General features: G+C 47.3%; 2 protein-coding genes across 9 annotated transcripts in view; one reads left to right on the top strand and one right to left on the bottom strand.

Moving 5' to 3' along the window:
- Window positions 1–10: 10 nt before the first annotated feature.
- Window positions 11–24895, bottom strand: FBXO7 (F-box protein 7). Of its 7 annotated transcripts, none has more exons than XM_008257063.5 (9): window positions 24526–24895; window positions 21111–21405; window positions 15392–15619; window positions 13429–13570; window positions 10187–10270; window positions 5812–5907; window positions 3964–4140; window positions 1616–1653; window positions 11–686 (listed from the first exon to the last, which is right to left on the bottom strand). In XM_008257063.5, exons 1-9 carry the CDS (start codon window positions 24645–24647, stop codon window positions 297–299), a joined length of 1572 nt encoding a protein of 523 aa, XP_008255285.4. In that variant the 5' UTR covers window positions 24648–24895; the 3' UTR covers window positions 11–296.
- Window positions 24896–25042: 147 nt separating this feature from the next.
- Window positions 25043–27942, top strand: part of BPIFC (BPI fold containing family C) — a 60735-nt gene continuing 57835 nt past the window's right edge. The window contains exons 1-2 of one of the 2 annotated variants that reach the window (XM_008257061.5): window positions 25043–27012; window positions 27121–27210. In XM_008257061.5, the coding sequence (XP_008255283.4) occupies window positions 26989–27012; window positions 27121–27210 (114 nt within the window). In that variant the 5' untranslated portion in view covers window positions 25043–26988. The remainder of the gene's footprint in view (window positions 27013–27120; window positions 27211–27942) is intronic. The other variant, XM_089306857.1, reaches the window with a different exon arrangement.

Here is a 27942-nt window from a genome sequence, read left to right as displayed (position 1 = left end):
AAAGCTGTTGTGCAGTTTACATTTCTTTTTAATCCGGTGCACGACATCATCCATATACAACCTCAGTCTACTGGAGAATCCAGAGCAGGGAACTCAGGAGCCAACTATCCCCAAGGTCAACCCTGCTGCAGAATAAGTCGCGGGCCACGCCATGTCTGGAGCTAGAAACGCATCTACTGAGAGGTTTCTGGGAGTGCAAACACTACCACTAGACATCAGCACCCCAAGGAGATGACGCCTGTCGTTCTAACAAGCCAAAACACCAATCGGGCTCCACATGTGAGATTATAAAGCAATCACATGAATGGCAGACGGCTGTCAGTGGACCGACCCCTGCCGGGTCTGAAGGGAAATCTGTCACTGGGGCCACCTCGCCCTGGTAAGATGGGGTTGGGTCCCGGAAGTGGGCCAACTGGATCAAATCGCGGTCTGAGTGGAGGGAACTGGCCAGGTGTCTCCCCAGGCCCAGGGATGAGTGAATTGATGGGATCTCCAACGTAGGGAAGTGTTGGTCTTTGGTCGTATGCACCACCGATGATCCCCGGAGGAAGAAGGGAGCCGGCAGGAAAGGGTCTGGGGTGCAAGGGGTTGGGGTAGAACGGGATGGGGTGGGGGGATGACGGCAGGAACATCACGTACCGCCCTCTCTGGGCTTCTTTCCTTTGAATGTGCTTCTTCCTGTACAGCTGCAGGGGAAAGAACAAGACCTGGGAGGTGAGTCAGAGGCTTCCAAAGGTCCGAATGTGCTCTAACAGGACTCACCCACCGATGCCTCTCCCTTCTCTCCGCTCTAGCACTGCACAGAAGGGAACTGTGGCCAATTTCTAGCAGCAGCTCCAAGTGCAGGGCCAAGTAAACTGTTCTGTAACCACGTTGCACGTGAGCAACTGTGCTAATCTGAAGTAACAAAAGACCCCAGAGAGGAGCACTGCATGCCATGGGCTTTCACAGCCGTCATCCCGAGCTCCCAAACGGATACGCTGGTGTACATCAGCCTCTTTTCAAAGTGAAAAATGTAAACATTCACTGAAAATATTGGATCATAAAATACAGAGCTCAGCTAGGGAAGGCGGGGCAGCACTGAAATTCTTTTTTTCACTCGAAGTATTGTTCTACTATATCTCTGTTTAAAATAAAACTCAATTCCTGTTTTAGACAATGGGACAAATTCTTAAAAAATAGCACAAAAAAAGTACAGTCTGATTTGTATTACTTCATTGAATTTTACTCTTCTCTAGCCTTTCAGTTAGTGAACTGGTATCTTTTACAGCAGTCATCTGTAAATAAAACAATTTCTTCCTTCGTGTGCTATGTGACCTGGTCAAATCGCTGAAAACAACTCCAGCACAAAGACAACACACTCCGATATTTTTTACAACAAGAGAAGTACAAGAAAGAACACTTCATATTGAAGAGAAACAATCATTAGTTGCTCCTGTGTAATTATAAGAAAATAAAGACTAAATCTAAAGTCGAAACTACTTTCATTTAACACTAAATCTAATGAAAGAATATTTCACTACATCATAACAAAAGTAAAAAATTTGTCTTTAATATACCAATTCACCAGTTATTTCTGCTATGAACTTTAGCCATAAAATTTACAAATACTTACTTCTTTCCAATCTGTATCTCGTATTCTGACAGTACCATCTTCAAAAAAAAAAAAAAAAAATAAGGATTAACAAACATTTCATTCATCCAGCATTAACCCAATGAGGTTGGAAACTTACTCATTAACCACAAAAAGGAGCATGCATTGTTTGTATAACACACACTGTATCATCTGTACTTTCTTGAATCTAATTCAAACCTTCTCTGGATGGTCCAGGGTGACCATTGCTATCCTGTGTTACACAGTAATCAATGTGGTGGTCCCTAAAGGATGAGAGCAGGATATACGGCTGCACTAACTGGTCCCTGATCCACCTTCATCTCATGCATGCATGTCAGCTGCTGCTTTTTTTTTTAAGATTTGTTATTTATTCATTTAAAAGGTAAAAGTACAGAAAGAGAAGGGGGGGAATGAGAGGCGGGGGGGAAGAGGGGAAGAGGGGGAGAGGGGGAGGGGGGAGGGGGGAGGGGGGAGGGGGGGAGAGAGAGAGAGATCATCTTCCCTCTACTGGTTCACTCCTCAAATGGTCACAAAGGCAGGGGCTGGGCCAAGCTGAAGCCAGGAGCCAGGAGCCTCCTCTAGGTCTTCCATGTGGGTGCAGGGGCCCAAGCACCTGGGACATCCTCCACTGTATGCAGGGAGCTGGATCGGAAGTGGAGCAGATGGGACTCAAACCGGCACTCGTTTAGGATGCCGGCGCTGCAGGCAGAGGCTTAACCTACGCCACAGTGCCAGCCCCGTGTCAACTGCTTCTAAAATCATGTCTCAAATTACTCCAAACTGGGTGACAACCTCTGAGAGTCCGCGTCAGAGCACGGTCGTTACTGGAGGCCAAGCTGACCCAGGGCTTTCCTCCATATTTAGGTTACTTCCTGAAAGCCATGTACTGCATGCTTCAACTATCAGAAGTATGGCCAGCTCTAAGCATTTTTCAGTATAATTCTTCATTTGAAATGTGTGGAATGAGGAAAGAGGAACCCAATCAACATAAAGCCTAATGAAGAGTTTGGGCAAAAGATGGAGATGTCTTACCCACAAGTAACTATATCAGCAAGGGTAAGTTGGGACGCTACAAGCTCCTGCCCCGTAACATTCTATCCAGGGGAAAATTCACTACAAAATGCGAACACTCGTCTCACAAATGAGCTTGTGGACCTCAACCTGAAGTGAAATAGAGATGGACTGCTTTAAACCTCAATTCCTGAACGGAACCCAGGTGAAAAGGCACTTGCTCATTTTAGGCGGGTCTCTGTGGCAGCCTGCTTTCTCTGCCAGTCCTTCAGTGTGTGCCGGCCACTCTGGATCTCTCGCTCTCTTTACTTTTGTTTAATTATATTTTTTAATTTTTTGAGAAGACACTTGCTGCCAATTGTGACAAAATTAACATTTTAAACTCTGGATTCGGGACATAAGTAAAGTAGAATGAGGACCTCAGGAATCAAGGAGAAGAAAAAGGAACAAACCAGGTCGTTCACACATTTTAAAGTTTCAAAAGAAAAAAAAATTTAATAATCCAAATGACTCAACATGTTATTCTACTATAAAAACAAAAAAGGAAAGGGACAATTGTTTGGTCCTTATAATTGTTAAGGTGGTATGCTACTATGATAGATGTATAGCATTACCAAACTTCAAAACTGTTTTGAGTAAACTACAAGTATTTTATACTACAACACAGTATACACCTAACAGAAACAGTAATTTACTTCTATTTTATAAATGTGGAGACTATTTATAAAATAAGCTGACTTCTCAGTTGTGGAGTTTTTTGTTTTGTTGTTTCCTTATAAAATGACCTATTAAGATGATTTCACGACCCACTCATACAGTTCGAAAAACACTGATACGTAGGAAGACGATGGCAGCAGGAAAGAAAGCCCCACAACCAAGCTTTTGCCCTCTGGTCTGGAAATCCTGGCGCCCAGGTTCTGCTGGCACCACTGCTGTAGGGGTCCCCGGTCCCCACCAGGTGAGCACACAGCAGCGAAGCTGCCCTAGCACCAGGCCACCAGGAAGCAAGACTGCTTTAACCCACAGACTGCTCTCACCAAGGAAATCCCGAGACTCAGGGTGGCATTCAGAGAAGGGACAAACCTACCTTTGCAATTTTCTATCCTGAAATCATCTACTTAGTCTAGTGAGCTATTTGTGTTGCAAAGAACCCAAGAATGAATGGGGCCTCCAGAGGTACATGGAGCTTAGAATCTCTGCCCTCTAAGCTATTCATTGTGATCATCTGCAAGTCTAAAAAGAGAAAAATGCCTACAACTGAAAACTTCTGGCAGATGAGTCATTAAAATCAGTCAGAAAAAGCCCGTTCCTTGCTAACTTGTCATGATGGACATCACCTCGGAAGTCCCGCAGATACAAACACCTCCACAGCAGTGGGTCATTTGAAGCAATGAAGAGATCGTGACAAACTGCGGACAAAGACAGGACGGAACGAACATCCAGAAGTCGGAAGATGCGCAGTTTCAGCTCCAGCGGGAGGACCACCAACCCAAACACGTCCGGCAGGTTCAGGGCTGGAGTGGGAAAGAGAGAAAATCAGGGATTCCTGAGTGAAGCAGCAGCTTCTCCTCACAGTGAACAAAAGCGGTCACCTGTTCCTATCTAAAGAGGTGACAAATGAGACAGCGGTCCCAGCCGACAAGGACACTGAATGACAACAGTTTTGGCCCTCAGGCTGACAGACAACTCCACCCTTATTCCCCTTATGTTTTAGTAGAGACACAAACACACTATAATACAGATCAAATAAATAACGATGACAACAGCTAAATACTAGCCAATGGCATTTTGTTTCAAACGATAATCAATGCAACAACATTTCTCTGTTCTACTACAGAAAATGGATAAATCCACTGGTTTTATAACTGGTTCCCAGAGCTGCCACATAGCTGAGCGCCTTCAGAAAAAACTCTAATTCAATTTCCTCATCTGTAAAATGGATCAAATAACATTACATACCACCTACCACACTGAGTTGTTGTGAAAACAAAAATATGTGCTAATACACTTAGTGATTAGAATAATGTTTGGCACAAGCAGTGCTATTTGCAAGCACTGTTATTTGATGTCAATTAGGTTGAAGAAAAGGGATATAAATAAATTCAGAAGCAAAACCAAGAAAAGAAAAAATGAATATGCTCCAAAGTCAAATAAAAATTCTTTTGGGGGTTGGCATTGTGGTACAGTGGGTTAAACCAAAGCCTGCAACATCAGCGTCCCATACGAACACCAGTTCCAGTCCCAGCTGCTCCACTTCCCACTCAGCTCCCTGCTGTAGCACCTGGGAAAGCAGTCCTGGTCTCTCAAACAAATTAAAAAAAAAAAAAAAAAAAAAACAACTTAGACTCAATCTATAGTTTCAACATTATTTATGGGCCAGACTTGTGTACTAGACCACAAGAACACAAAATTAAATAACACATACTCCCTAGCTTAGGTTTGAACCTTAGGTTCAAAGAAATCATGTCAACAATTACGATACCCTGGGAAAAGCCTGTAACAAAGATACACACAAAAGGCTATGGAAATACATAAAGGAACATGTAAGGGATTGACATTTAAGCTTAGTTTTTTTGTTTGTTTGTTTTTTGACAGGCAGAGTGGACAGTGAGAGAGAGAGACAGAGAGAAAGGTCTTCCTTTGCCCTTGGTTCACCCTCCAGTGGCCGCTGTGGCCGGCACGCTGCGACCGGCGCATAGCACTGATCCGAAGCCAGGAGCCAGGTGCCTCTCCTGGTCTCCCGTGTGGGTGCAGGGCCCAAGCACTTGGGCCATCCTCCACTGCACTCCTGGGCCACGCAGAGAGCTGGCCTGGAAGAGGGGCAACCGGGACAGAATCCAGTGCCCCGACCGGGACTAGAACCCGGTGTGCCAGCGCCACAAGGCGGAGGATTAGCCTAGTGAGCCGCGGCGCCGACCTTAAGCTTAGTTTTAAGAAGAGAATTTCACTAGGAGGAGAAAAGAAGAAAGTCAGGTATCACAGAGTCACCAAACACACAAGAGGACTTCAAAACGTTTGTGGAAAATGGAATTAAAAGGTGAGTTTATTTTGAAGCCAAAAAATTTGAAATCCGTGCATAAGTTTTTCATATTGTACATTTCCCACAAACTTTCTGAATGTCCCTGTACTAAGTACACTTATTGCTCTTTACCACCATTCAACCTATTAAAATTATCATCCCTTACCTTGCCGAGTAAAAGCCAGAAGAGGATACACCAGCTGGTCTTTGAAGAGGCGGGAGAGCTTCGGAAGATCTCTGTATATCTTGGCTGCATTTTCCCCTGGAATATTTTTAAATAAAACACAAAATCAAGCTGAGTAACTTGAAATGACATCTGTCTTCTATTTCAGCCAAACCAATTCACAAATAATTCCTACAGAGATAGATGTGAACCAAAGTCCCTAGCAGGGGAAGAGGTACGGCACACAACTGATGAAACTAAACCTCAGATGTGAAGCTAAAATTCCACAGGATGAAGTTAATAATAAAGTTATACAACTATATAACCTATACATCTCAGAGGCTACAGCTATAGAAAAAACTGTTGTGTGTGATTCATTCAGAAGACAAAACTGTACTGCATCTCTACCAATCTCTCGTGGCGCTGGGAGAGGGTGGGGAACCGCTTCTATGGCACTTCGATCCTAACATACGAGCATATTTTCTACATGGTTACCATGGATTAGCAACTAGGTCAAGCATTTTTCAAGCCTTCTCTCATATCAGTCATCCTGCCTTATAGAAAATTAAGATACTACAATTCCCATTTTAAAAACAGGACAAGGCACACAGAGCCTTCCGAGGCACCACAGTGAGCAGCAGAGCCAGGTACAAAGCTGTCTGGCTCCACACTCATTCAGAGCCACTACGCTGCTACTCACAACGTCTCCTGCAGATCACCAGAACTGACAGAGGCAGGAATCCTTCAGAGAAACCGAATCTCACACCCACCACAGGCCAGCTGAATCAGAGCGGGTATGTTTTAATATCTCAGGAGATTCATGTGGGGTTACAGCGATAAATCGCACTTTAGTTCTGCCGTTCACGGAGTCTGTAACCTTGGCAAATTAATTGCCCCACCCTGACCCTCACCTGTTTGCTCACCTGTTTAAAGGAGACATCACCACTACGCCAGGGAAGAGTTGTTAAAACTTAAGGCTCCATGTACAGTCCCTGGTACATCAGTAGTTAAGTTTATGCTTGCTCCAAGTAGTACACTCATTATAACTTGACAGATAAGAACAAGGAGATACAGGCAGCTAAATTCTAAATTTCTGGTATGTAAATTTGCAATCTTGAGTTGAAATATAATGTCAACACACCATTTTTTTAAAAAGAAGCCTTTGCTCATATGTGAAAACTGATATTCTCTATATTGGTCTTCTTCATCAATCTATTATGTAAGTATTTAATGAGAAACTTATAAATAAAGGATAAACAACAGTACTGAGTTAGTTACTAGGGTACATACACCACAAGCTACAGTAAAAATTCACTAAAATGACTTGCCAAAGGAGCAGCATATTCCTACCCAACATAAAAATTCATTAGAAATAATTAAAATACAGCCCACAAGTTCATCATATAACAATGTTAACTTACTTCCCTTTTGCTTGCTTCTTTCTTATTTAAGAGAAACCAGATAAAGACTAGGAATCTGAGCTCCATCCTTACAGAAGTTGTTTCTCCAAGGCTAGGCTAATCTGACCAATCTATTCAAATCCTCAGTTCCACCGCTGAGTAGCTCTGTGACCCCGAGGTAATTTAAACTCCTCTAGAACTGTTGGCAGAACTCTAATATTGACAAAAGGCCTCTACTGCTGGGGTGGGCATTGGCCTAGTGGTTAAGATGCCCTGTTGGGATGCCCACACTGGAGTACCTGGGTTCAAGTCCTGGCTCCACTCCTAGTTTGCACCTCGGGAGGTAATAGTTCAAGTGCTTAAGTCCCTGCTACCCACACGGGAGACTTGGATTGAATTCCTGGCTCTTGGCTCCTGGCTTCAGTGTGGCCCAGCCCAGACCCCTGTGTGCATTTGGGGCTTGAGCCAGCAGACAGTAACTCCTGCTATTTCTCTGAATCTCAAATAAATGTACTGACAAGCAAACAACAAAAAAACCCCACTTTTCTTCTGTAAATGGAAAGCATTTTCTATTCTGCACAGCAAGGTCCTCTCTAGTGTGGGATGAACACTGAGTGTTGTGGCCAAAGAACTTGAAGTTCGCTTGATCTAAAAATAAGACTATCTTTCCAGATTCATGAGTCAGAGGCAAAATCACCCCTAACAAAACAAAAACTCGTTCTTGGTGGGCAAAACATATCCTACTTTGGTGTGTGATCCTCCAAAGGGTCACAGTATTTCAATAAATACGCAGTATATTTCTGGCCTTAAAATTTCACGAGGAAGACCAATTAGGGGGGAAAAACTGCAAAGGCTCTTTAGGGACGTGACAAAAACACCACTGAGAGACAGTGCTTTGCTGTGAGCCAGGGCCCCAAGAGGCTCCTGAAGCAAGTTCCCACACCAAAGCACAAGGTGCTCAACACATGACAGGTGTGTGTATACCTCAGTCCCCCAGCCGAGGACAGGCTCCCCTTGTGACCGAGGACAGGCTCCAGAACGCACGGCCTGGAGACGCGGTCAGGAAGGTGTGGAGGCAGTGCTCCATGGAGGTCACACCCTGCGCAGTCCTGGACGCCATCAGTGCCGAGAAGAAAGGGCAGCACTTCTGCCCAGTCTGTGACACCAAGGGCCACTTTGCGGCTCACCACACCACAGCACAGCAGGAGAGACAAAGGACCAGTGGTGCAATGGAAGGAAGACGACTGTGGGACAGAGGGAGCCCCACCCTGGTGACTCAGGGTGCTCGCACCACCGCGGGCCAGATCCTCTCACTGAGGAGAACGACACTGTCAGGGTAACCAGCTCTATCCAATCTGACCCAGGCGATGCACACAGAGTGGTCGGTGGGACCAGTCTCGGCTGCATGGTGTCATCGCCCACAGGGACAGCTATGCTGGCTCCTTCAATGTGACACATGTGAGGGATGCCGGTGGCAACGGTTTTGCCATGAAGCTCCCCAACATTTCTGTCTTTGGCAAAGGTAATAAACTTTGGATTTCCTTGCCCAGGGAAAGGAGCATCTGATTTGATATTGCTGAAAAGAGAGACAGCGGGCTGACAGCTGAACAGAGCAGGGACTAAGCCACAGCAGGGTAGACTTTTGTTCACACAGACAACTCTAAAAAAGAAAAGAGTGAGAAATGTAGTCTAGTCTGATACTGAATATTCCACGTTCTGATTCTATGCCCAGAGACCATTATAAATGTATGCTCTGCTGTCTCCTTTAGCAGGTCTAGTATAAGTCAGCATCTCAGGGTCTGATTTTCCCTGGGAACTAACAAATCCCTAGGCCTTCAAAGCAATGATCTAGATGCACGCAGCCGTCCCTAGAACACCCTGCAGTAAATGCCACTCCCCTCTCTGCAACAGCACTCCTGTCTGGCTGAAGAAGCCTCCTACATTTGCTGTAAGGAGTGAATGGAGAAACACACAAGGGCACATGTCCGGCACAAGGCCAACACACTCTGCCCTGTCTCTACTCCTGCCACCACCTCTCTCCGCCTCTCACAATGTGAGTTGAGTCAGAAAACAGGAAAAACCTGTCTCTTTTGCATCTATTAATAATTTAATAAAATATAAGCAAAACCATACATGCTGGCCGGCGCTGCGGCTCAATAGGCTAATCCTCCGCCTGCGGCGCCGGCACACCGGGTTCTAGTCCCGGTCGGGGCACTGGATTCTGTCCCGGTTCCCCTCTTCCAGGCCAGCTCTCTGCTGTGGCCCGGGAGTGCAGTGGAGGATGGCCCAAGTGCTTGGGCCCTGCACCCGCATGGGAGACCAGGAGAAGCACCTGGCTCCTGCCTTCGGATCAGCGCTATGCGCCAGCCGCAGCATGCCAGCCACGGCGGCCATTGGAGGGTGAACCAAGGGCAAAGGAAGACCTTTCTCTCTGTCTCTCTCTCTCACTGTCCACTCTGCCTGTCAAAAAAAAAAAAAAAAAAAAAAAAAAAAAAAAAAAAAAACCTACAATGCCAACTTTTGGTAATTCCAAATTGCATCAAATACCAGTCAAATTTTTATAGATTAAAACAAATATTCCTAGTGCAATAATCTTCAAGAGTGATGTTGCATTTAACTAGTTCCATAAAACACAGATCTTTTCCATATGGGCTGAATACAATGATATAAAGATCTCCACAAATTAATACAGAAACTATGAAGCAGGATTAGATTATGCTGAATTACATACTAGTGTTATTTCATAATGCAGTATAAATATAATTTGGCATGCTAAGACCCTAAGAAAGACAGGAAAGGAACAAACTCCTCAAATTACAATAGCATTAAAACCTCACATTCTGAAACAGACAACACTGTCTTGAATTTGCATGAATCTCATTTAGAAACTTTCAGTATTTTGAATGTTTTCTTTCAGGCTTACTTGTTAGTGAACCTCTCAAAGCTTCATTCTAAAAGTTAAATCAGGGTTACATTACCTGGTTCTCCTATGCAAACAAAAGATTCTGGCAGGAGCTGCAATCTTTTCACACTTTTAATCTCATTGTTGATTTTTAGAGTAGCTGAAAATAAGCAAAAGACAGAGGATAATCAAGGGCGTGGTCACCAGTTGCCCTCCTTTCTCAATTTGAGCATGCAATACCTCGTCCCCAGTACACCAAGGACCCATTATACAAAACAAATGGCTCTGGGCCTATAGCAAGCTCAAAATATAAACCTCCCATCACATGAAGAAGTCACTCTGAAACACCCCCCTTAAGGATTACAGCGGGGGCCGGCACTGGGGCGTAGTGGGTTAAGCCACCATCTGCAGTACCGGCATCCCAAACGGGTGCCGGTTTGAAATGTAGCTGCTCCACTTCTGAACCAGCTCCCTGCTAATGCACCCGGGAGAGCAGCAGAGGATGGCTCAAGTGTATGGGCCCCTGCACCCATGTGGGAGACCCAAATGAAGCTCCCAGCTCTGGCTTCAGCTTGGCCCAGCCCAGCTATTATGGCCACTTGGGGAAAGAAACAGCAAATGAAAGATAGCTCTCTCTCTGTAATTAAAAACAATAAATAGGCCAGCGCCGCGGCTCACTAGGCTAATCCTCCGCCTAGCGGCGCCGGCACTCCGGGTTCTAGTCCCGGTTGGGGCGCCGGATTCTGTCCCGGTTGCCCCTCTTCCAGTCCAGCTCTCTGCTGTGGCCAGGGAGTGCAGTGGAGGATGGCCCAGGTGCTTGGGCCCTGCACCCCATGGGAGACCAGGAAAAGCACCTGGCTCCTGGCTCCTGCCATCGGATCAGCGCGGTGCGCCGGCTGCAGCGCGCCGGCCGCGGCGGCCACTGGAGGGTGAACCAACGGCAAAAGGAAGACCTTTCTCTCTGTCTCTCTCTCTCTCACTGTCCACTCTGTCAAAAAATTAAAAAAAAAAAAAAAAAAAACAATAAATAAAATTAAATAGACGGCACCACGGCTCACTAGGCTAATCCTCCACCTGTGGCACTGGCACTCCGGGTTCTAGTCCCGGTTGGGGCGCTGGTTCTGTCCCGGTTGTTCCTCTTCTAGTCCAGCTCTCTGCTGTAGCCTGGGAAGGCAGTGGAGGATGGCCCAAGTGCTTGGGCCCTGCACCCGCATGGGAGACCAGGAGGAAGCACCTGGCTCCTGGCTTCGGATCGGTGCGGCACGCAGGCCGTAGCAGCCATTTGGGGGGTGAACCAACAGAAGGAAGACTTTTTCTCTGTTTCGCTCTCTCACTGTCTAACTCTGCCTGTCAAAAAAAAAAATTAAATAAATAAAATAGAGAAAATGGCCCTTAGTCCCTTTCCTTTGGAGCCATATGTAGACAGGGCTTTCCCAAACATTAATCTGAGTTACGAGTTATTTTTTTTAAAAAAATGAATTACAGCAAGCACTTTTATATAAAATCTATAAGTACTAATAGTGGCAGCTTACTAATAACTGAAAGACATGCAACAAGGTTAACAGGAGGCAACCAAACACAATAAAATCATTATTTCTAATGAAGTCACTAAACACTCCATTTATGTTTTATTTAACCCTTGGTCATGAGTCCTCCCTTGTTTGAAGAGACCCTGGCTGACTTGCACAGCACCATTTCTCTCAATTCAATGGACCGATGTTCAGTCCACGGCAGGGTTTAGTCCAGCAACTAAGGATGCCCACATCCCAGTCCTGGCTCCAGTTTCCTGCTAACACACGCCCTGGGAGGCAGCAGTGAAGGCTCAAGTAATGGGGTTCCTGCCACCTGGATTGAGTCAAGGCCCAGACTCTGTCAGCACGTGGGGAAGGGGGCAGCACATGAAAGCTCTTTCTCGATCTCTCTGCCTTTCAAATAAGAAAATAAATATTAAAGTAAAAAAAAAAAAAAGCTACCTACAACAGGTATAAAAAAGGTATTCTTCAGAGAATGTGTGTGTGACAGACCTGTTTCTCCCCTGTGAGCACAATGCCCCTAGAGCAGAACATGACAGAGGCTATGACACCAAGAGGGCCGGCTGTTTGGTACAGCAGTTAAGACACCACTTGAGTCACCTGTATCCCACACAGGAATGTCTGAGCCGAGGTCCCAGCTTCACTCCCAATTCCAGCTTCCTACTCATACACAGCCGGGAGGCAACAGCTGATGGCTCAAGTGGCTGGGTCCCCGCCAGCTACCTGGGAGGCTGGACTGAGTTTCTAGTGCAGGCCTCAGCCTGACCCAGTCTTGCCTGTTGCAGGCATTTAGGGAGTGAATCAGATGTCAGATCTCTGTTTAATCTGTCTCCTTTGATTGATTTATTGTATTTTATTTTATTTTTTTAAAGATTTATTTATTTATTTGAAAATCAGAGTTACACAGAGAGAGGAGAGGTAAACAGAGAGAGAGAGAGAGAGGTCGTCCATCCGATGGTTCACTCCCCAACTGGCTGCAACAGCCGGAGCTGCGCCGATCGGAAGCCAGGAGCCAGGAGCTTCTTCTGGGTCTCCCACGTGTTTGCTGGGGCCCAAGGACTTGGGCCATCCTGTACTGCTTTCCCAGGCCATAGCAGAGAGCTGGATCGCAAGTAGAGCAGCCAGATCTTCAACCAATGTCCATATAGGATGCCGGCACTTCAGGCCAGGGTGCTAACCTGCTGCACCACAACGCCAGCCCCATATCTTTTTTAATTTGAAAGGCAGAGTGACAGAGAGGGAAAGACAAAGACACGGAGAGACAGAAAGAGATCTTCCACCAGCTGGTTTACTTCACAAATGGCCACAATCACCAGGACTAGGCAAAGCCAAAGCCAGGAGCCAGGAACACCATCCTTGTCTCCCACATTGGGTGGCAGGGCCCAAGTAGTAGGGCCATCTTCCACGGCCTTCCCAGGTACATTATCAGGAAGCTGAATCAGAGGTGGAGGAGCAAGGACTCCAACTGGCACTCTGCTATGGGATGCCTGCATCACGAAACAGGCTTAACCCACTGTGCCACAAAGCTAATCCCATAAGAAACTTTTTATAAAAAGACATCGAATAGCAGGGCTATCCCAAGAATGAAGGCTACTGGCCTCAACATAACCTCATTTTCTAAAATCCTCCAAGATACACACTAGCAGGGATTGTGTCAGTGGCCTAGGAATTAGATAAAATTGAGAAAGATCACAACTATATCATGATAGCTAATCAGTGAAGTATAAAACACTTGGAAGAGAACAGTATTCATAAACCAACAGCCAGGACCACGCCGCCCTAGTACCGTTCACGACGACGAGGTTTCCCAGAGGCACGCAGGTGAGCGCAGCAGAGCCTCCCTCACAGAGGGGATGCGTGTACCGCAACTTGTACACACCACTCGCCTTCCACTGCTCCGGCATGGACAGGGCTTTGGCTTCGGTCCCCTGAGGATGACATGAAAGCAAAACACAGGGTGAAGAAAGCTAATACTCTCAAAAAGGTTAAAAATCCAGAAGCCACCTAACTTGTTTAGAAATAAGCACTCCGTATGGTCCCCTTAATAAAGGGCACCAAATAATTAATATTGCGATTTATGGAGAATAATATATTGTAATATTTGGCTATCAAAGTTTTGTTCCAAATAGATAAAATATTGTCATAGAAATAGGGATTGATGGGTCAGTGCTGTGGCGCAGAGGGTTAAGCCGCCATCTGCAGCACCAACATCCCATATGGACACCAGTTTGAGACCCAGCTGCTCCAATTCTGATTCAGATCCCTGCTAATGGGCCCAGAAAAGCAGCAGAAAATGGCCCAAGTGCTTGGGCCCCTACCACGACATGGGAGACCTGGAGGTCCTGGCTCCTGACTTCAGCCTGGCCCACCCTGGCCACTGAGGCCATTTGAGGAGTGACTCAGCAGATAGAAGATCTCTATCTACTTATCTCTTCCTCTCTAAATAAATCAATCTTAAGAAAAAGAGTGATTTTTTTTCTTAAAGATCTACTTGTCAGCCTAGCAAAGCCACATGATTATTCAAAACTCCAGCTCGACTATCACTTTCTTTGTAACCTTTTTCAAAAGAAAGCTGTCATTCCCTTTCATCCCCTTACATTGTTTATATTATTATGGCTATATACTTCTATTATGTTATTTAGACATTGTAATTATCCTTTTGTCTCTCTCTAGCTTATGGACTCCTTAAGGACAAGGAGTGTGCCAATAGCGTCACCCATCACTGAATGAGGGCATACGTTCTGAGAACAAGGTTGTTAGGCAATTTCACCACGGTGCAAACGTCCTAAGAGTGTACTTACAGAAATTAAGACGGCGGCAATGTCACAAAGCAGTATAATGTTGTGGGACCACCATCATATAAGTGGTCCACCACTGACCTAAGTATCCTTATGTGGTGCGTGACTGTATTTCCATACCCTAACTCCTGGCTCGGCACACAGCATGCTGCAGGGGTGTGGTGATCCTGAGCGACTACATCTCTGTAACTTGTAACACAGGCCACAGGCCAGCAGCATGGGATGGGAAGGAGGACACGGAAGCTCCAGCTCCTTCCTAGTCACCCAATCAGAATCTGCATTTCACTAAGAGCTCTCAGCTTTCCTACGTGCTTTGAGAGGCTCCACTCTCAGCATTCTCCCCTGAAGCTCTGGCATCCTGTGTACACCTGCATCTCCCAGACTTAACCAATGCGGTTATATGCTAGTCTATTGCTGCCACTGCCAGACTATGGGCAGGCGGACAGCAGGGACCGGTCACATAGCCACGCAAGCTGCAAGCAGGGACAAAGCACTGTACCTGACACTGGTGGACACTTAGGAAACAGAAGATGGAGTACAAGACGATAAGCAGCGGCAGTGTAAGTGCTCTGTCCCTCTTCCTAACCGAGTCTTATGAAGTTACTGGCATTCCAGAGACATCAACATGAAAAACAACTAGAGTCATGCCCACTTCATCCCCGTTAGCCACACTGTACATTCCTGCCATCACATATCATCTTGTGCCTGGTTTGGTTTTGCGTTTTAACCACAGCTGCCATCACCTCTGTAACATGAACTTAACACTGACCAAGGAAGTGGAGGAGAAACCAGGATGAGAGGGATCAGTCCCGAGTGCCTACTGGAGCTCATCACTGCGTTCAGCACCTTATGTTCAACTTCCAACCACACTTAGGAAATTAGCCTAGAACACCCTAGTGGTCCTTACTGATAGGCCGCGGCAGGACGTCCCTCCTCGTCTGGCGTCCTTACCTGAGGTATGTACCCTGACTCCAACATGAGAAGATGCAGCAACACGATCAAGGCATCGTTGGTGTTCGAGCAGTCAGCCGACTGATGCAGGGCCTCCAGCGAGTGTGGCACCTGCCCCTCCACGGCTTCGCTGCACAGCATCGGCTCTGAGGGACAGAAGCCCATGCCCTCTTCCACATCTGCAACATCCGGAATTGACTCAGCTTCTACATTCTGACTAGGCCCTGCCTGGAAAGGATAACAAACACAGGAACTCATTAAGAAGCCGTGTTTTCACAGGGTGCATTTATTTTCTAAAGTGTGCTGGGATTTGTGAGAGCAGGAGTGGGCATTTGGCACAGGAGGTTGAGACACCACGTGGGACACCTGCATCTCATGCGGGAGAGCCTGCGTTTGCTCCTGGTTCCAGTCACGATTCCAGCTTCCTGCTCATGCACACCTGGGGAGGCAGCAGGTGAGGACGGTCAAGTACTTAGGTGCCGGCCACATGTGGAAGACCTTAAGTCCTGGCTCCCGGCTTCAGGCTAGCCCAACCATGGCAACTGTGGAAATCTGGGGAAAGTGAGCTAGCAGATGGAAAGAATCTCTCTCTGCCTTTCAAATAACTGAAATACAAATTCTTTTTTAAAAGTCAAAGCTCATCACTGGATTCAGAAATAGGAGACACTTCAGGTGATCCCTCATGAGTGAATGAGCCTGCCACCCACTCCTCCACCCTCCACCCCTTATCTCACCAATGGTACCTAACGCGCCCAAACCCTGGAAGTCATCCTTGACTCTTCCTTCTACCTTACTAAACCTCACCCCAGATATGATCAGTCTTCATAGTTCCACTGGAACTAACTTCTCAATGTCTCTAAAATCTGCCCAGTCCTAGTCCAAATCATTTCTCTTCTGACCTCCAGTAATAGCATCCCCTGCAACAACTCAAGACTCTAGTTTCAGGTCTTCTAAGACATTCCTCCCACTGCTGCCAGGGGTTTGTTGACAATGAAGAATCTAACCGTGTCCTCTGTGGGCCTAAAACTTATCAGAATCTCCTCAAGGCCGGCATTATGGCACAGGGGGTAAAGCCACCACCTGTGACACTGGCATCCCATGTGGGCAGCAGTTCCAGTCCCAGCTGCTCCACTTCTGATCCAGCTCCCTGCTAATGGCCAGGGAAAAGAAGCAGAAGATGGCCCAAGATTTTGGGCCTCTGCCACCCACATGGGAGACCCGGATGAAGCGTCTGGCTCCTTTTAGCCAACTGGAGAATGAATTAGCAGAAGGAAGATCTGTCTCTCCCTAACTCTTACAAATAAATAAATAAATCTTAAAAAAAATTAAAAACTCATCAGTATCTCCTCAACATGGACAATTCCCCTCAAGTGTGCCTTAGCTCTTAGGAAAAAAGTTGGTCCACAATCACCAGGTGTGGAAAATGCTAAATGCTCAGCCACCTAACCCCACCCTCCAAAACGCACCGTTTTGAGGAGCCTAATAACAACAATGTGTACCTAACACTTAACTAAGAAACGTTTCCTCAAGCCCTGTAGCACGTACTTACCATCTCATTAAGCAACTGTTTTCACAGGACAGCCTGAGGAAGGCCTACAGATGAAATCCCAACTCTTACACTCCTTAGCACAACAGGCCCTTCATCAACTGGTCCTTGACTTTTTCTTTTTAATCAGAGCTACACAGAGAGAGGAGAGGCGAGGAGAGGCGAGGAGAGGCGAGGAGAGGCGAGGAGAGGCGAGGAGAGGAGAGGAGAGGAGAGGCGAGAGAGAGAGAGAGAGAATCTTCCATCTGCTGGTTCACTCCCCAAATGGCTGCAACGGCCAGAGCTGCGCCAATCCAAAGCCAGGAGCCAGGAGCTTCTTCCGGGTCTCCCACGCAGGTGCAGGAGCCCAAGGACTTCTACTGCTTTCCCAGGCCATAGCAGAGAGCTGGATTGGAAGCAGCTGGGACCCAAACCATATGGGATGCCAGCACTGCAAGCAGTGTCTTTACCTGCTATGCCACAGCGCCTGCCTGGCCCCTGACTCTAACAGCACACGTTCTGCCAGTACCTTCCTGCCCACTTTGGTATTCCCCATCTCTCAACAGAGGGAACAGAGGCTGCCTTGCAAAGGCCTTCATCATCGTCCCTCACCACACTGCACCACGATTTTCTGATTATCCATCTGTATCCCTCCATGGCTGCAAGCCGACTATGGAGGAGCAGACCACGGAAATGTCCCCCATGTCTGTAACCCTCGTACAGCACCCAGCGCACAGCAGGTATTACAATAAAAGCCTGCTGAGCAACTGCCGAAGGACAGCATCTCACAACTTCACAGTGTTGTTTTCAAAGTGTTTTCTCCTTTGCACCTTTCCATGATCCTTTTTATAAAACAGGCAGGGCAGAGGATATCGCCTTTTTTTTTTTCTTTTCTTTTCTTTTTTTTTTTTTTTTTTTTTTTTTTTTTGACAGGCAGTGTGGACAGTGAGAGAGAAACAAAGAGAATGGTCTTCCTTTTGCCGTTGGTTCACTCTCCAATGGCTGCTCCGGCCGGCGCACTGCGCTGATCTGAAGGCAGGAGCCAGGTGCTTCTCCTGGTCTCCCATGCAGGTGCAGGGCCCAAGCACTTGGGCCATCCTCCACTGCACTCCCGGGCCACAGCAGAGAGCTGGCCTGGAAGAGGAGCAACCAGGACAGAATCCAGCACCCTGATCGGGACTAGAACCTGGGCTGCCGGTGCTGCAGGCGGAGGATTAGCCTAGTGAGCCGCGGCGCCGGCCGATATCACCTTTTTATAGACGCTATAAACATGATCCAGAAAGATTAAATAATACAGTGAAGGTTAGCAGCTAATAAAGATCTGAAATGGACCCAGACCCCCAGACTTGCAGTTCAGAGCTTGTAGACACAATACACAGCTTCAGCGAAACCAAGTCAGCTACGTTAGCTTTGCTCGGCAAGCTTGTTTCCTAGGCAAGAGCCCCACTCTTAAGGCAAAGCACATGTTTCTCCTTTTACATCTGGATTCCCGCTGAAGAAAGGGCAGAGGAAATTAAAACTATATAGTGTGAGTGAAAGGGTGGAGTGAGAGGTGAGAGCTGTTCTCACATTTGTGGGAAAATAGAAACAGGGTCACCCTAAGCTGATAATCACACAGGAGGAAGAGCGCAAGGCCCCGGCAGACTTGTCCAAACAGCCTCCCACGCCGCGAGAAGCGGCCCACGCCCTGAGCCGTGCTGATAACGGTTATCTTCTTCACACGTGCTGGGTGCTGGGCACCACCTCTCAGAGCAGATCACTTTGCCACGGCCACTGGCAAGGGACTGAAACGGGTGACTAACACGTACCTAAGAGATCTCTGACACCTCCACCTCTGTTCCTCATTAAAGACTCAACACACACTAGATGAGTTCTCAAAGACAGTGAAATCAGAAAATCAATTTCTTGTTTGATTACAAGGGTGAAATGTATCTCCTATGGTTTTAAACTTTCCCCATCTATTTCCTTTTCTATGGCTCCATTCCACACTGAAGCAGATCATACTGTATCAAGTACTCACGGGGTTATTTAGGCTTGGTTACCATGCTGAGTTTTTCCAGTCACAACCCTTGGAATACCACACAATGGTTTTAGTACTGAAATTATTAACTTGAGGCAACACTAACTTCTCAACATTCTCCTATGCTATGAAAAGCTTCACCTTGTTTAATGTACACAGAGAATAAGCCCTTCTACTAAAGTTATCCCTTGCTCAGCAAAAAAAAAAAAAAAAACCTTGGAAGTGCAATTTTAAAATGTATCTAAATATTCTTACTTATTCTCTAAATTATCTCTATGAGGCAGAAACACAGAGATCCAATAGTTTCTAAAATAAATTAAAATCCATTTATTCAGACATAAGTGATTTTCCACAATTTACCAATCTGTTAAAAAGTGTTGTTTTAGTATCTATCTAAACTTAATGCCATGAGAGGTACCATGAATGCTTTGGCTGAGATGGCAAGTACACACACAAGGGGCCAGCGCTCTGGCGTAGTGGTAAAGCCTCCCATGTGGGTGCTAGTTCAGGTCCCAGCTGCTCCACTTCTGATCCAGCTCTCTGCCATGGCCTGGGAAAGCAGTGGAAGATGGCCCAAGGCCTCCCACGCTCACGGGAGATCCAGAAGAGGCTCCTGGCTTCAGATCAGCCCAGCTCTGGCCGTTGCAGCCATCTGGGGAGTGAACCGCGGAAGGGAAGACTTCGCTCTCTGCCTCTGCCTCTCTGTAACTCTTTCAAATAAATAAATCCTTGTTTTTTAAAAAAAGTATACACACAAAACAATTAACAAAAAGGCATGTGTTTGTATTTTCAAATGTAAAAAAAGTAATCATTTGTACCATAAAAGAAATTTTTAAATTTTTAAATGGGATAATATAGAGGTGTTGATAAAACAAGATAAACAATCCAAAGAAATCAAATCAAACGTTGGGTTACAGCAGGCACAGGCCTGGGGAGATGGGCAGACACACAGACCGAGAGGCAGGACAGGCAGGGGGCCTCAGTGTGGGTGAACAACGAGAGCTAAGGTGCAGAAGGGGTCACTGCCATGTGCGCCTGGGCCCTGGAGCCTGTGACGTGCTGGCTGGTGGGTGGAGATGATGAAGGAGTCTGGTCTGGCAGGAGACAGGTGTTTACAGGAGGGAGAACAAAAACCAGCCCTGGAAAGGGGAGGGGGAGGCAGCTTTCCAGAAAGCCTCGAAAACTAGGAACAGGAAGACAGACAACATTTTCCTCTTTAAGACAGACGGAGGCCCCGGCGCTGTGGCGGCGCTGTGGCACAGCGGGTAAAGCCGCTGCCGCAGTCCCAGCTGCTCCGCTTCCGATCCAGCTCTCTGCTATGGCCTGCAAAAGCAGTAGAAGATGGCCCAAGTCCTTGGGCCCCTGCACCCACGTGTGAGACCGGAAAGAAGCTCCGGCTGTTGCGGTCATCTGGGAGTGAACCAGCAATGGAAGATGTCTCTTTCTCTCTCTGTTTCTCTCTCTCTCTGTAACTCTGCCTTGCTAATAAATAAATAAATCTTAAAAAAAAATACAGATGGAACTTGATTTTTTTTTCAGCTCAAAAATTATGGTCTATTTACTAGACAGTTACTACAGAGCAAAGAAACAAGAAAATGAAGAACATAGGAAAATGGCAAAACTTGAAAGCAGATTGAAGAAGACATTGGAAGCCTAACATGAAAAAGAAAAACTGACGCAGCTGGTTAACGGGCTGGCGATCAGGAGTCAAAAACCACAGGAAAACAGCTGTGCCACCGACGGGCAGAGAAGGATGGGATGTGCACAGCCTTCCGAGTTCGTGTTAGACATCTCAAGACTAACTTAACAGTTTAAGCACTCCGGGTGCACGTGTCCTCAAGCCTTGTGGAAATCACTGGACTAGAACAGCTTTGTGGGGTAGCTTCCCCAGAAGCCAAGCTGGGGATCAGGAGCACAGAGACAGCCGCCAAAGCCAATGGGTACTGTAGCCAAAACAGTGAGTGAACAAAACATCAAGGTACAAACTAGACACTCTGGAATAACAGCCCCGTACTGCTTCAGACCTTTAGCAGTTTTTTAAAAAAATAACGTTCTCTGAGAATGTAACCTGCAGTCGCCTGGTAGTAACTATCCTGAATGATCAGGAGTTCAACGGAGGAGTTCAATGTGAGTTATCAACTACTCCACTTCACACGTGGGCCCTTCATACCTACCATGCTGTCATCATGCCAGACGTCAGACTGAGCTGCCTGTTCTTGGAATGAATCGCGCAGTTGTTCATCGGGCTGGCTGGCCTGACTGGAGCTGGCGGCCAAAGAGGGGTGGTCATTATTCTGGACTGAGGAATTCTCTGAATCTGTGGATGAAGGCAAGTTAGCTGCTGGAATGGCATCTTCAAGAATCAAACATATCAAGTCCCCAGAAACAATCCCATATGAAGCCAAGGTCTCTTCATCTCCAGTGAGGGCATCCTTGTTGTTCAATGAAACTGCAAATCGGGTATCAGAACTGCCAAGAGAGATGAATAAGGACAGTAAGAGTGATCTATTACCATTGCCCTCAATAATACATCTGAAACACACATAAGTACATGGCATGATGCTAGAGGAACTAATCAATGAAAAAGGGGGGCGGGGAGGGAAGGAGTGAGAGAGACCAAAGTTCTCATACAATTATCTACATGTATTTGTTCTTATCTTCAAATGCCTAGTTGATAGATTTCTAACAGTTGAATTCTAGCCTGGGGGATGGACACAGTACTTTCCTAGCATTAATCCATGTTTTCATCAAATCTAGGACACATGTTTTTTATATATTTTGACACCTTTCAAACCAGGATGGCTCAGTTAAACATTATCAGTTTAATTGACAGCATTTTCCCTTCGTGTTACATCAAACAGTGTGGGTCTTACACTAGATAGCAAATGAGATTCGATGAAATACCACTTTTCAAATATAAAGTAGATCACATCATTCCTCCAATTAAAATGTTCCACTGGCTCCGCCTGAACTTGGAATAATCCTTAACCTGGCCTCCAAAGCTGACACTGGGCCCCTTCCCACTTCCAGCAAAGCTGGCGACATCCTCCCTCACACACTGCACGGTAGTCACGGGAGCTTTCCATCCCCCCACTCGGAAAATCTCACTGCAGCCTTTGGGCCGCTGTAGCTGCTCTTCCAGGTCAGTTCCAATGTCACCGCCTCAGAGATGCCCCCAGCACTCTCTAATCCATCCCCATGCTTAATTTTATTGTAACACCATTTGAAAATAGTTATTTAATTGTTTATTACCTGTCTCCCACACCCCTACCACTAGAACTTAAGATGCATAAGATCAGAGATCTTGTCCGTCTAGTTTCAAATAGTATCTCCAGCAGTTGGCAAATAATATATTTGTACAAAAAATACCAACCTCCCAACATTAGTTGGGAAGACAAAGATGAGAGTGAATGCCTAACTCAATGACAGCTTGCCTACATAGGTCCCAAAATACTGAACCTACATCCTAAAAGAATATTCGCAATCACAAAAAGTGGAGATAGCTGAGTACAAATTCATCCCAGCCCCCACTGTTGAAGACTGCAGTACAAGTTCACCTTCCTAGGGATGGATGATCAGTTACATGCCTTTTACAGGGAAGACAGCACAAACCCAGAGACTCAGTGCCACCCAAGTTAAGAACACAAGCCTGAAGCAATGAACTGCCGGCCTTTCTGCACTGGATTCCTGGGGCTGTGCCGAATACCATCCTTTGTCGTCACACAGTGGTGAGGAATAGTTACCGACCCAGCGCAACACGTTTTAGGAGACACTGACACTCAGCAAGGCTAATCTGGATAAATCCTGAGAGGTTAACAAAACACAAAGTCCTCTGAAAACCATGTTCCCTTCACTATTTCCTACAATGCTGCATTTTGAGAAGTGTTGGAACCAACTCATCTGTCTTTCTTTCACACAGAAATACATTTTTTTCTTGCCAAATAAAGTGTCTTTGGTAGAGAATTCCTGCTTATAAGAAAAAGATGTCACTCTGCTTCTTTTTCCAAAATGCTTTAATAAACCAAACATTGAAAATCTGCCATCTGCCCATAAAACCACCACCCTGGTTCTGGCAGAAAAGGAAAAAGATACCGCAAATGAACTAGGTGTTTAGAGAGCATTTGTCACAGCAACAGCTTGTTTTTCTAAACAGGACCTAGTCTGCTGCACATGCAAATATCTATTTCTAGAAAAGGTAATGAATGCCTGCTTAATAAAAATGTCAGCTTCACATGCCTCTACAGAAAACGTGCATTATGAAGAAACAAAAGTGTGGATTTCAAAAATATTGTTGTACCAAAGTGAACTTACATTCCAGTTCCATTTTCTCAGGAAATTCTGAAACACCCTCTTACTTCTAGAGTAACATGTAGTTTCTTGAAGGTTTCATTTTCTGAAATTGGGGCGGGGGCGGGTAACTTCACCAGAAAAATGAAATTCTAGCAACGCCAGGCTTTTCAAAAATGTTTTATAGCAATCCTTGATGCAATTGCTTAGTAAAGACACTTTACAAATAAGAATGTCCCATTGTAATCCATTAACTGTACTTTGAAAATTTATATTTACTAAATAAAAAAGAAAAAAAAACATAATGTCATAGGGACACATTTTAAAACTACCTGTTTATTATAAAATGAACGTACAGAAAAAAATGAGCTTATTTTCAAAGCTGAAACTTAAAACTCGTGCCACTTAACCAGTCTGAACTGCAAAAAACAAACCCGAAAGAGAAACCAACTTGGGCTCTTGGGCAAACAATCATATTGGGTTTCACATCCTTTCAGACCGGTGCTCGTTTAAAAACAATAATGAGATGCACGTGTGCGCACGGACACACCGGAAACCCCATCAAAGAAGTTAATTCGGCAAGTTTTCTTTTGAGGATTTCATTTACACAGCTCCAAGGAGCAACTCTTCTATTTCTTTCTCAGCGCAATCTTACACGCCAACCCAGCTCGCCAGCTGAGAACAGAGTCGCCCCGCCATGGTCCCTAGGACCCCAGAGCGTGGTTCCCACAACGCGGCTTCCCCTGCAGCCCCGTCAACTAGCAACGGAGCTGGAGCCTTTCTCAGCTTCATCGCCTCCAAACTGCGGGCTGCCCAGGGTCACGGCGAAGGCCAACGTTGGCAAAAATAAACAAACAGCAAATAAAAAGCAGCCAGGAAAGTCGGGAGAGCCGCGAATCTGCGCGCCCCGTCCGCGCAGCCGGAGGGGCGCAGACTCTGCCCTCCCAGCGCGTTCCCGGAGGCGACCCCCGAACCCCGGCCCGGCCGAGCCCCCTGCTCCTCACTTCTGACGGGAACCCGCACCGGCCGTGCACACCCCCGGTTTCGTTTCCAAGGCTGAGGGCTCGGTTTCGCTCCCCGCGAGGCCGCGAGCGCTCACTCACCCGGGAGGGCCCCGGGGGGCTGCGCCATGTCCTCCAGGAGCCGCGACCCCGGCCAGCAGAGCCCGGCGCGCCCCGCGCGTCACAGTGCCCGCGCCCCGGGGGCAGGCGACACCCCGAGTGTCCCGGCTCCGCCCGGCCACGCCCGCGCCGCCGTCCGGCGCGGCGCTGGGGGGCCACTCCCGCCGCGGCCCGCGCGTACCTGTACCCCCAGGTGGGCAGCAGGGCCTGGCTCAGGTGCGCGCGCAGCTGCCCCAGCGTCGGCTCCGCATCGGGCACCTCCACCGGCCAGGTTCGCTTCTGAACCCGCACCCGCAGCTTCATGGCGGCGGGGACCCGGACGGTGGAAATAAATGGGAGACGACCCTCCCTGGAGCGGCGACTACGTGGCTGTGCGGGTGTTCAGATGTAACCGGGTCAAGGTCCCCCGCCGCGGCCTCTCGACCCCGAACGCTCCGCCCCCTCTATCGAGGGCGCCCCCTGGAGCCCACCCGGCGAGCGGGCAGCTGGCAGCCTACGCGACCCCGGCCGTACGGAAGTCTTCCTATCGATGACTCGGCGCGCAACGGCACTGCCTGGGAGGTGGGGGGCGCGAGGTGCACACTGCGCAGGCGCCGACTCTGCCGCCCGGCGCGCTGGCTGCCGTACTTCCGGGGTGGTGGCTGTGCGGGCGCCCTCTGGGGTGCCTGACGGGACCTGGGCGCTGGAAAGTCGCCGCCGCTCAAGGACCTGCTCCTTGCCCATTTCTGCCGTGGCAGTTTCCTGAGAAAACTTTTGGGCTGAGGCTCCTTGGATTGAGCCGCGGCTCCGGTTAACTTGCTCCTGCCACAGCAGAATGTGAAGAAAGGGTTTACGACTGGAGGGTCTGTGTCGGAGACTGGGTAGCACACACCCCGGAACGTAGCGGCTTAAAGCAGCAACCACAGTTGGGGTGGCCTGGCGGGATCGCCCTGCCTCAGGGTCTCTTGAGACGTGGGCCGGGGCCGCTGTCGTCTGAGGTGGACATGGGCTGGTGCGCCGACCCCCGCGACGGCTCACGCTCAGGACTCGGCGGGCGGCCTCGGCTTTCCCCCCCGAACCGCCCAGGCGCGCCAGCTGGCTTGCCTCGGAGGGAGACGTCCAAGAGAGAGACCAAGTCAAAGCCACCGTGCCTCTTATCACCTGGCCTCTGAAGTCCCACACCAGTGCTTCTGCCTTCTGGTCACAAACCCAGCCCCTCAGCGTGGGAGCATCAGCCCAGAGGCGTGAATACCGACAGGGTTGATTGGGGGTCCACCAGGGATCATCCTGGGGGTTCTGACAGTGGTGATGACGATGACTTGGGCGAGGGACCGGATGTCATCGAGTCTGGTCCTTGGGTGAGGACCGTGGTCCAAATGATTGCACATGTACGTCTCTGCCAACAGGTGGCAGCACTTGTCCACATCCTGGCTTTCGTTCTGCGTGTTGATGACTGATCGCAGCCTAAGTGCCAGAAACAGAAACCAAAGAGCCGTGTTCCTGCCCTGGCCATGCCATTTGTGATTTAGTGAATCAACTTGTGCAGCAGAGTGAAAAAAAAATGGCTTTTGTTTAATAGAGATAAGTATAGGTGGAGGAGGGTTGCCCAGTAGACTTTATAGTAGCAAGCAGTATAGGATTGAGGAAGGGTGTTAGGACCAGGGTGACAGTGATCACAGTGCAGGACAGAGTAGGGACATCCCAGGAAATGAAGCACCTTGAGCTGAGCAATTTGGACACATGCTGGAATGTATGGGAGGCCACTAAAGCGTTTGAAGCCGAGGAATCTACTAGAAGCCAACTCTGACTGACTACACAGTAAAGGGGTGACTCTACAGGGAATTGAGGGAAGATGGGGAAAGTAGTGCCAGGCGAAGCTTCCAAGACCAAAGCTCAGAACCATGCTGTAAAACTGGCCTGGTGCAGAAACTGCTACAATCGGGATTGTTGTTGTCACACACACTACCCTGCAGGAAGCTGCTGCCACCATAGCCAGGAACCACTGGAGAATGGCTGCCATTCCTGTCATCGAGTATCACATTCTTGTGTAACCTCCTGCACCAACAAAATGCCAAACTTCCAAAAGAGCCTGTTGCTTCATCTTGCTTCCAAATCACAGGCTCACTGGAGTGCATCTAATAGAATCTAGGTCCCACACCTGAGCTTGAACTCCAAAGGAGACTGGTAGCTGGGGTGTGAACTCCTCCCTTGGGGAAGCAGGACTCATAGTATTGAAATCCACATCCTCCCCCCACAAATATGGGGCAGGCTGTTCCGAAGGTGTTAGGAAGCAATGTATCTGACAGGTGTATAATGCCAAGGGCACACTCAGATCTGAAATGTGAATCTGTCATCTATCGCTGAAGGGCGGAGGGGTAGAGATTGCATCAGTTTCTTCACTTCACCACCAGTGACATTTTGGGTCACAGAGGCCTTACTGTGGGGACAGTTCTATGCATTGTACGATGTTTAGCAGCATTCCTGAACTCTCCACAAAATATCAGTACCACCCTCTACCTCCCAAGTTGTAAGAACCAAAGGTGCTTCATAAATTGATAAATATCCCTCCGGAGACAAAAATCACCTTGAAAACCACCGAATTTGAGACCAGCTCAGGAAGGTCTTTTGGTAACAGAGAAGAAATGAATTTGTGGACTGTCAGTGGATGGACAGGGAAAATGTCACAGAAGTAAGAATAATAGAACTTGGAAATGATTAAACTTAGAAGCTTTGACAGATCTATCATAATAGTGACATAAACAAAAGTTTGTTTCTCTCTGAAATATCACTTTTACAGAAAACAATGCAAGACTACTGTGATGATACTCTTTGGAGACCATTTTCGGAGCCCATCTATAGTCTACTTCTGAGTACTACGTACGCCTATGTAAGTTATCTACAAAAGTGATAATGGTCGAGAGAACATGTCAGGTGTGTTGGAAAGATTCAGGGAGATAATACCTATTTGCGCTGTTTCAGGCCACTAAGTGTGTGATCATTTATTAAGGCAACAGCAGGAGACTAGGATACCTGGGATCATTGTTGTACTCCTCTACCTAACATGGTTCAATTGCTGGGGTGGTGGAAATAATCCAGTCACAGGAGTATGGGAGGATCCTGGAAGAGAACCAGAGCATCCTCAAGGCACTGCTAAGATTTTGGGTAGTCAAGGGAACAGACCTCCAAACTCTGCAAGGTCTGTGAGAATACCCCACACCTTTCTCACAATTATGTCCCTCCTTGAGAATTGTTTTACTTTTTGCAGGATGTCGTTTTAATGGGTGCAAGCAATAGATACCTGGAACTTTAATACTTCAGAAATTCAATTTTTTGATGGATCATTTCATGGCACACTATAAATAGGATGTCAGTTTCCTGCAAGGATCCATTTGTTGGCTCCCTTTGGCTAACATTTTTTAAAGATTAATTAATTAATTAATTAATTTGAAAGGCAGAGTTACAGAGAGGCAGAGAGAGAAAGAGAAGTCTTCCATCCACTGGTTTACTCCCCAGATGGCCGCAATGGCCAGAACTGTGCTGATCTGAAGCCAGGAGCCAGGAGCTTCATCCAGGCCTCCCACGTGGGTGAGGAGCCCAAGTACTTGAGCCATCTTCTACT

This window comes from Oryctolagus cuniculus, chromosome 11 (genome assembly GCF_051225735.1).
Source record: "Oryctolagus cuniculus isolate XC-2025 breed Fujian yellow rabbit chromosome 11, ASM5122573v1, whole genome shotgun sequence".
NCBI classification, from domain to species: Eukaryota; Metazoa; Chordata; class Mammalia; order Lagomorpha; family Leporidae; genus Oryctolagus; species Oryctolagus cuniculus.
The sequence above is the reverse complement of the archived record's forward strand: the minus strand, read 5'-3'. Positions and strand labels throughout refer to the sequence as shown.

Bases quoted from the DNA above. Each gene is read 5' to 3' on its own strand.
- FBXO7 (XM_008257063.5), bottom strand. From the start codon at position 24,647: ATGAAGCTGCGGGTGCGGGTTCAGAAGCGAACCTGGCCGGTGGAGGTG. The intron at 15,620-21,110 runs GTAGGTATGAAG...TATCCTTTCCAG, and splicing joins TCTGGCATGATGACAGCATG to GCAGGGCCTAGTCAGAATGT. The intron at 10,271-13,428 runs GTACTAGGGCGG...GCTTATTTTCAG, and splicing joins AAACCTCGTCGTCGTGAACG to CTACTCTAAAAATCAACAAT.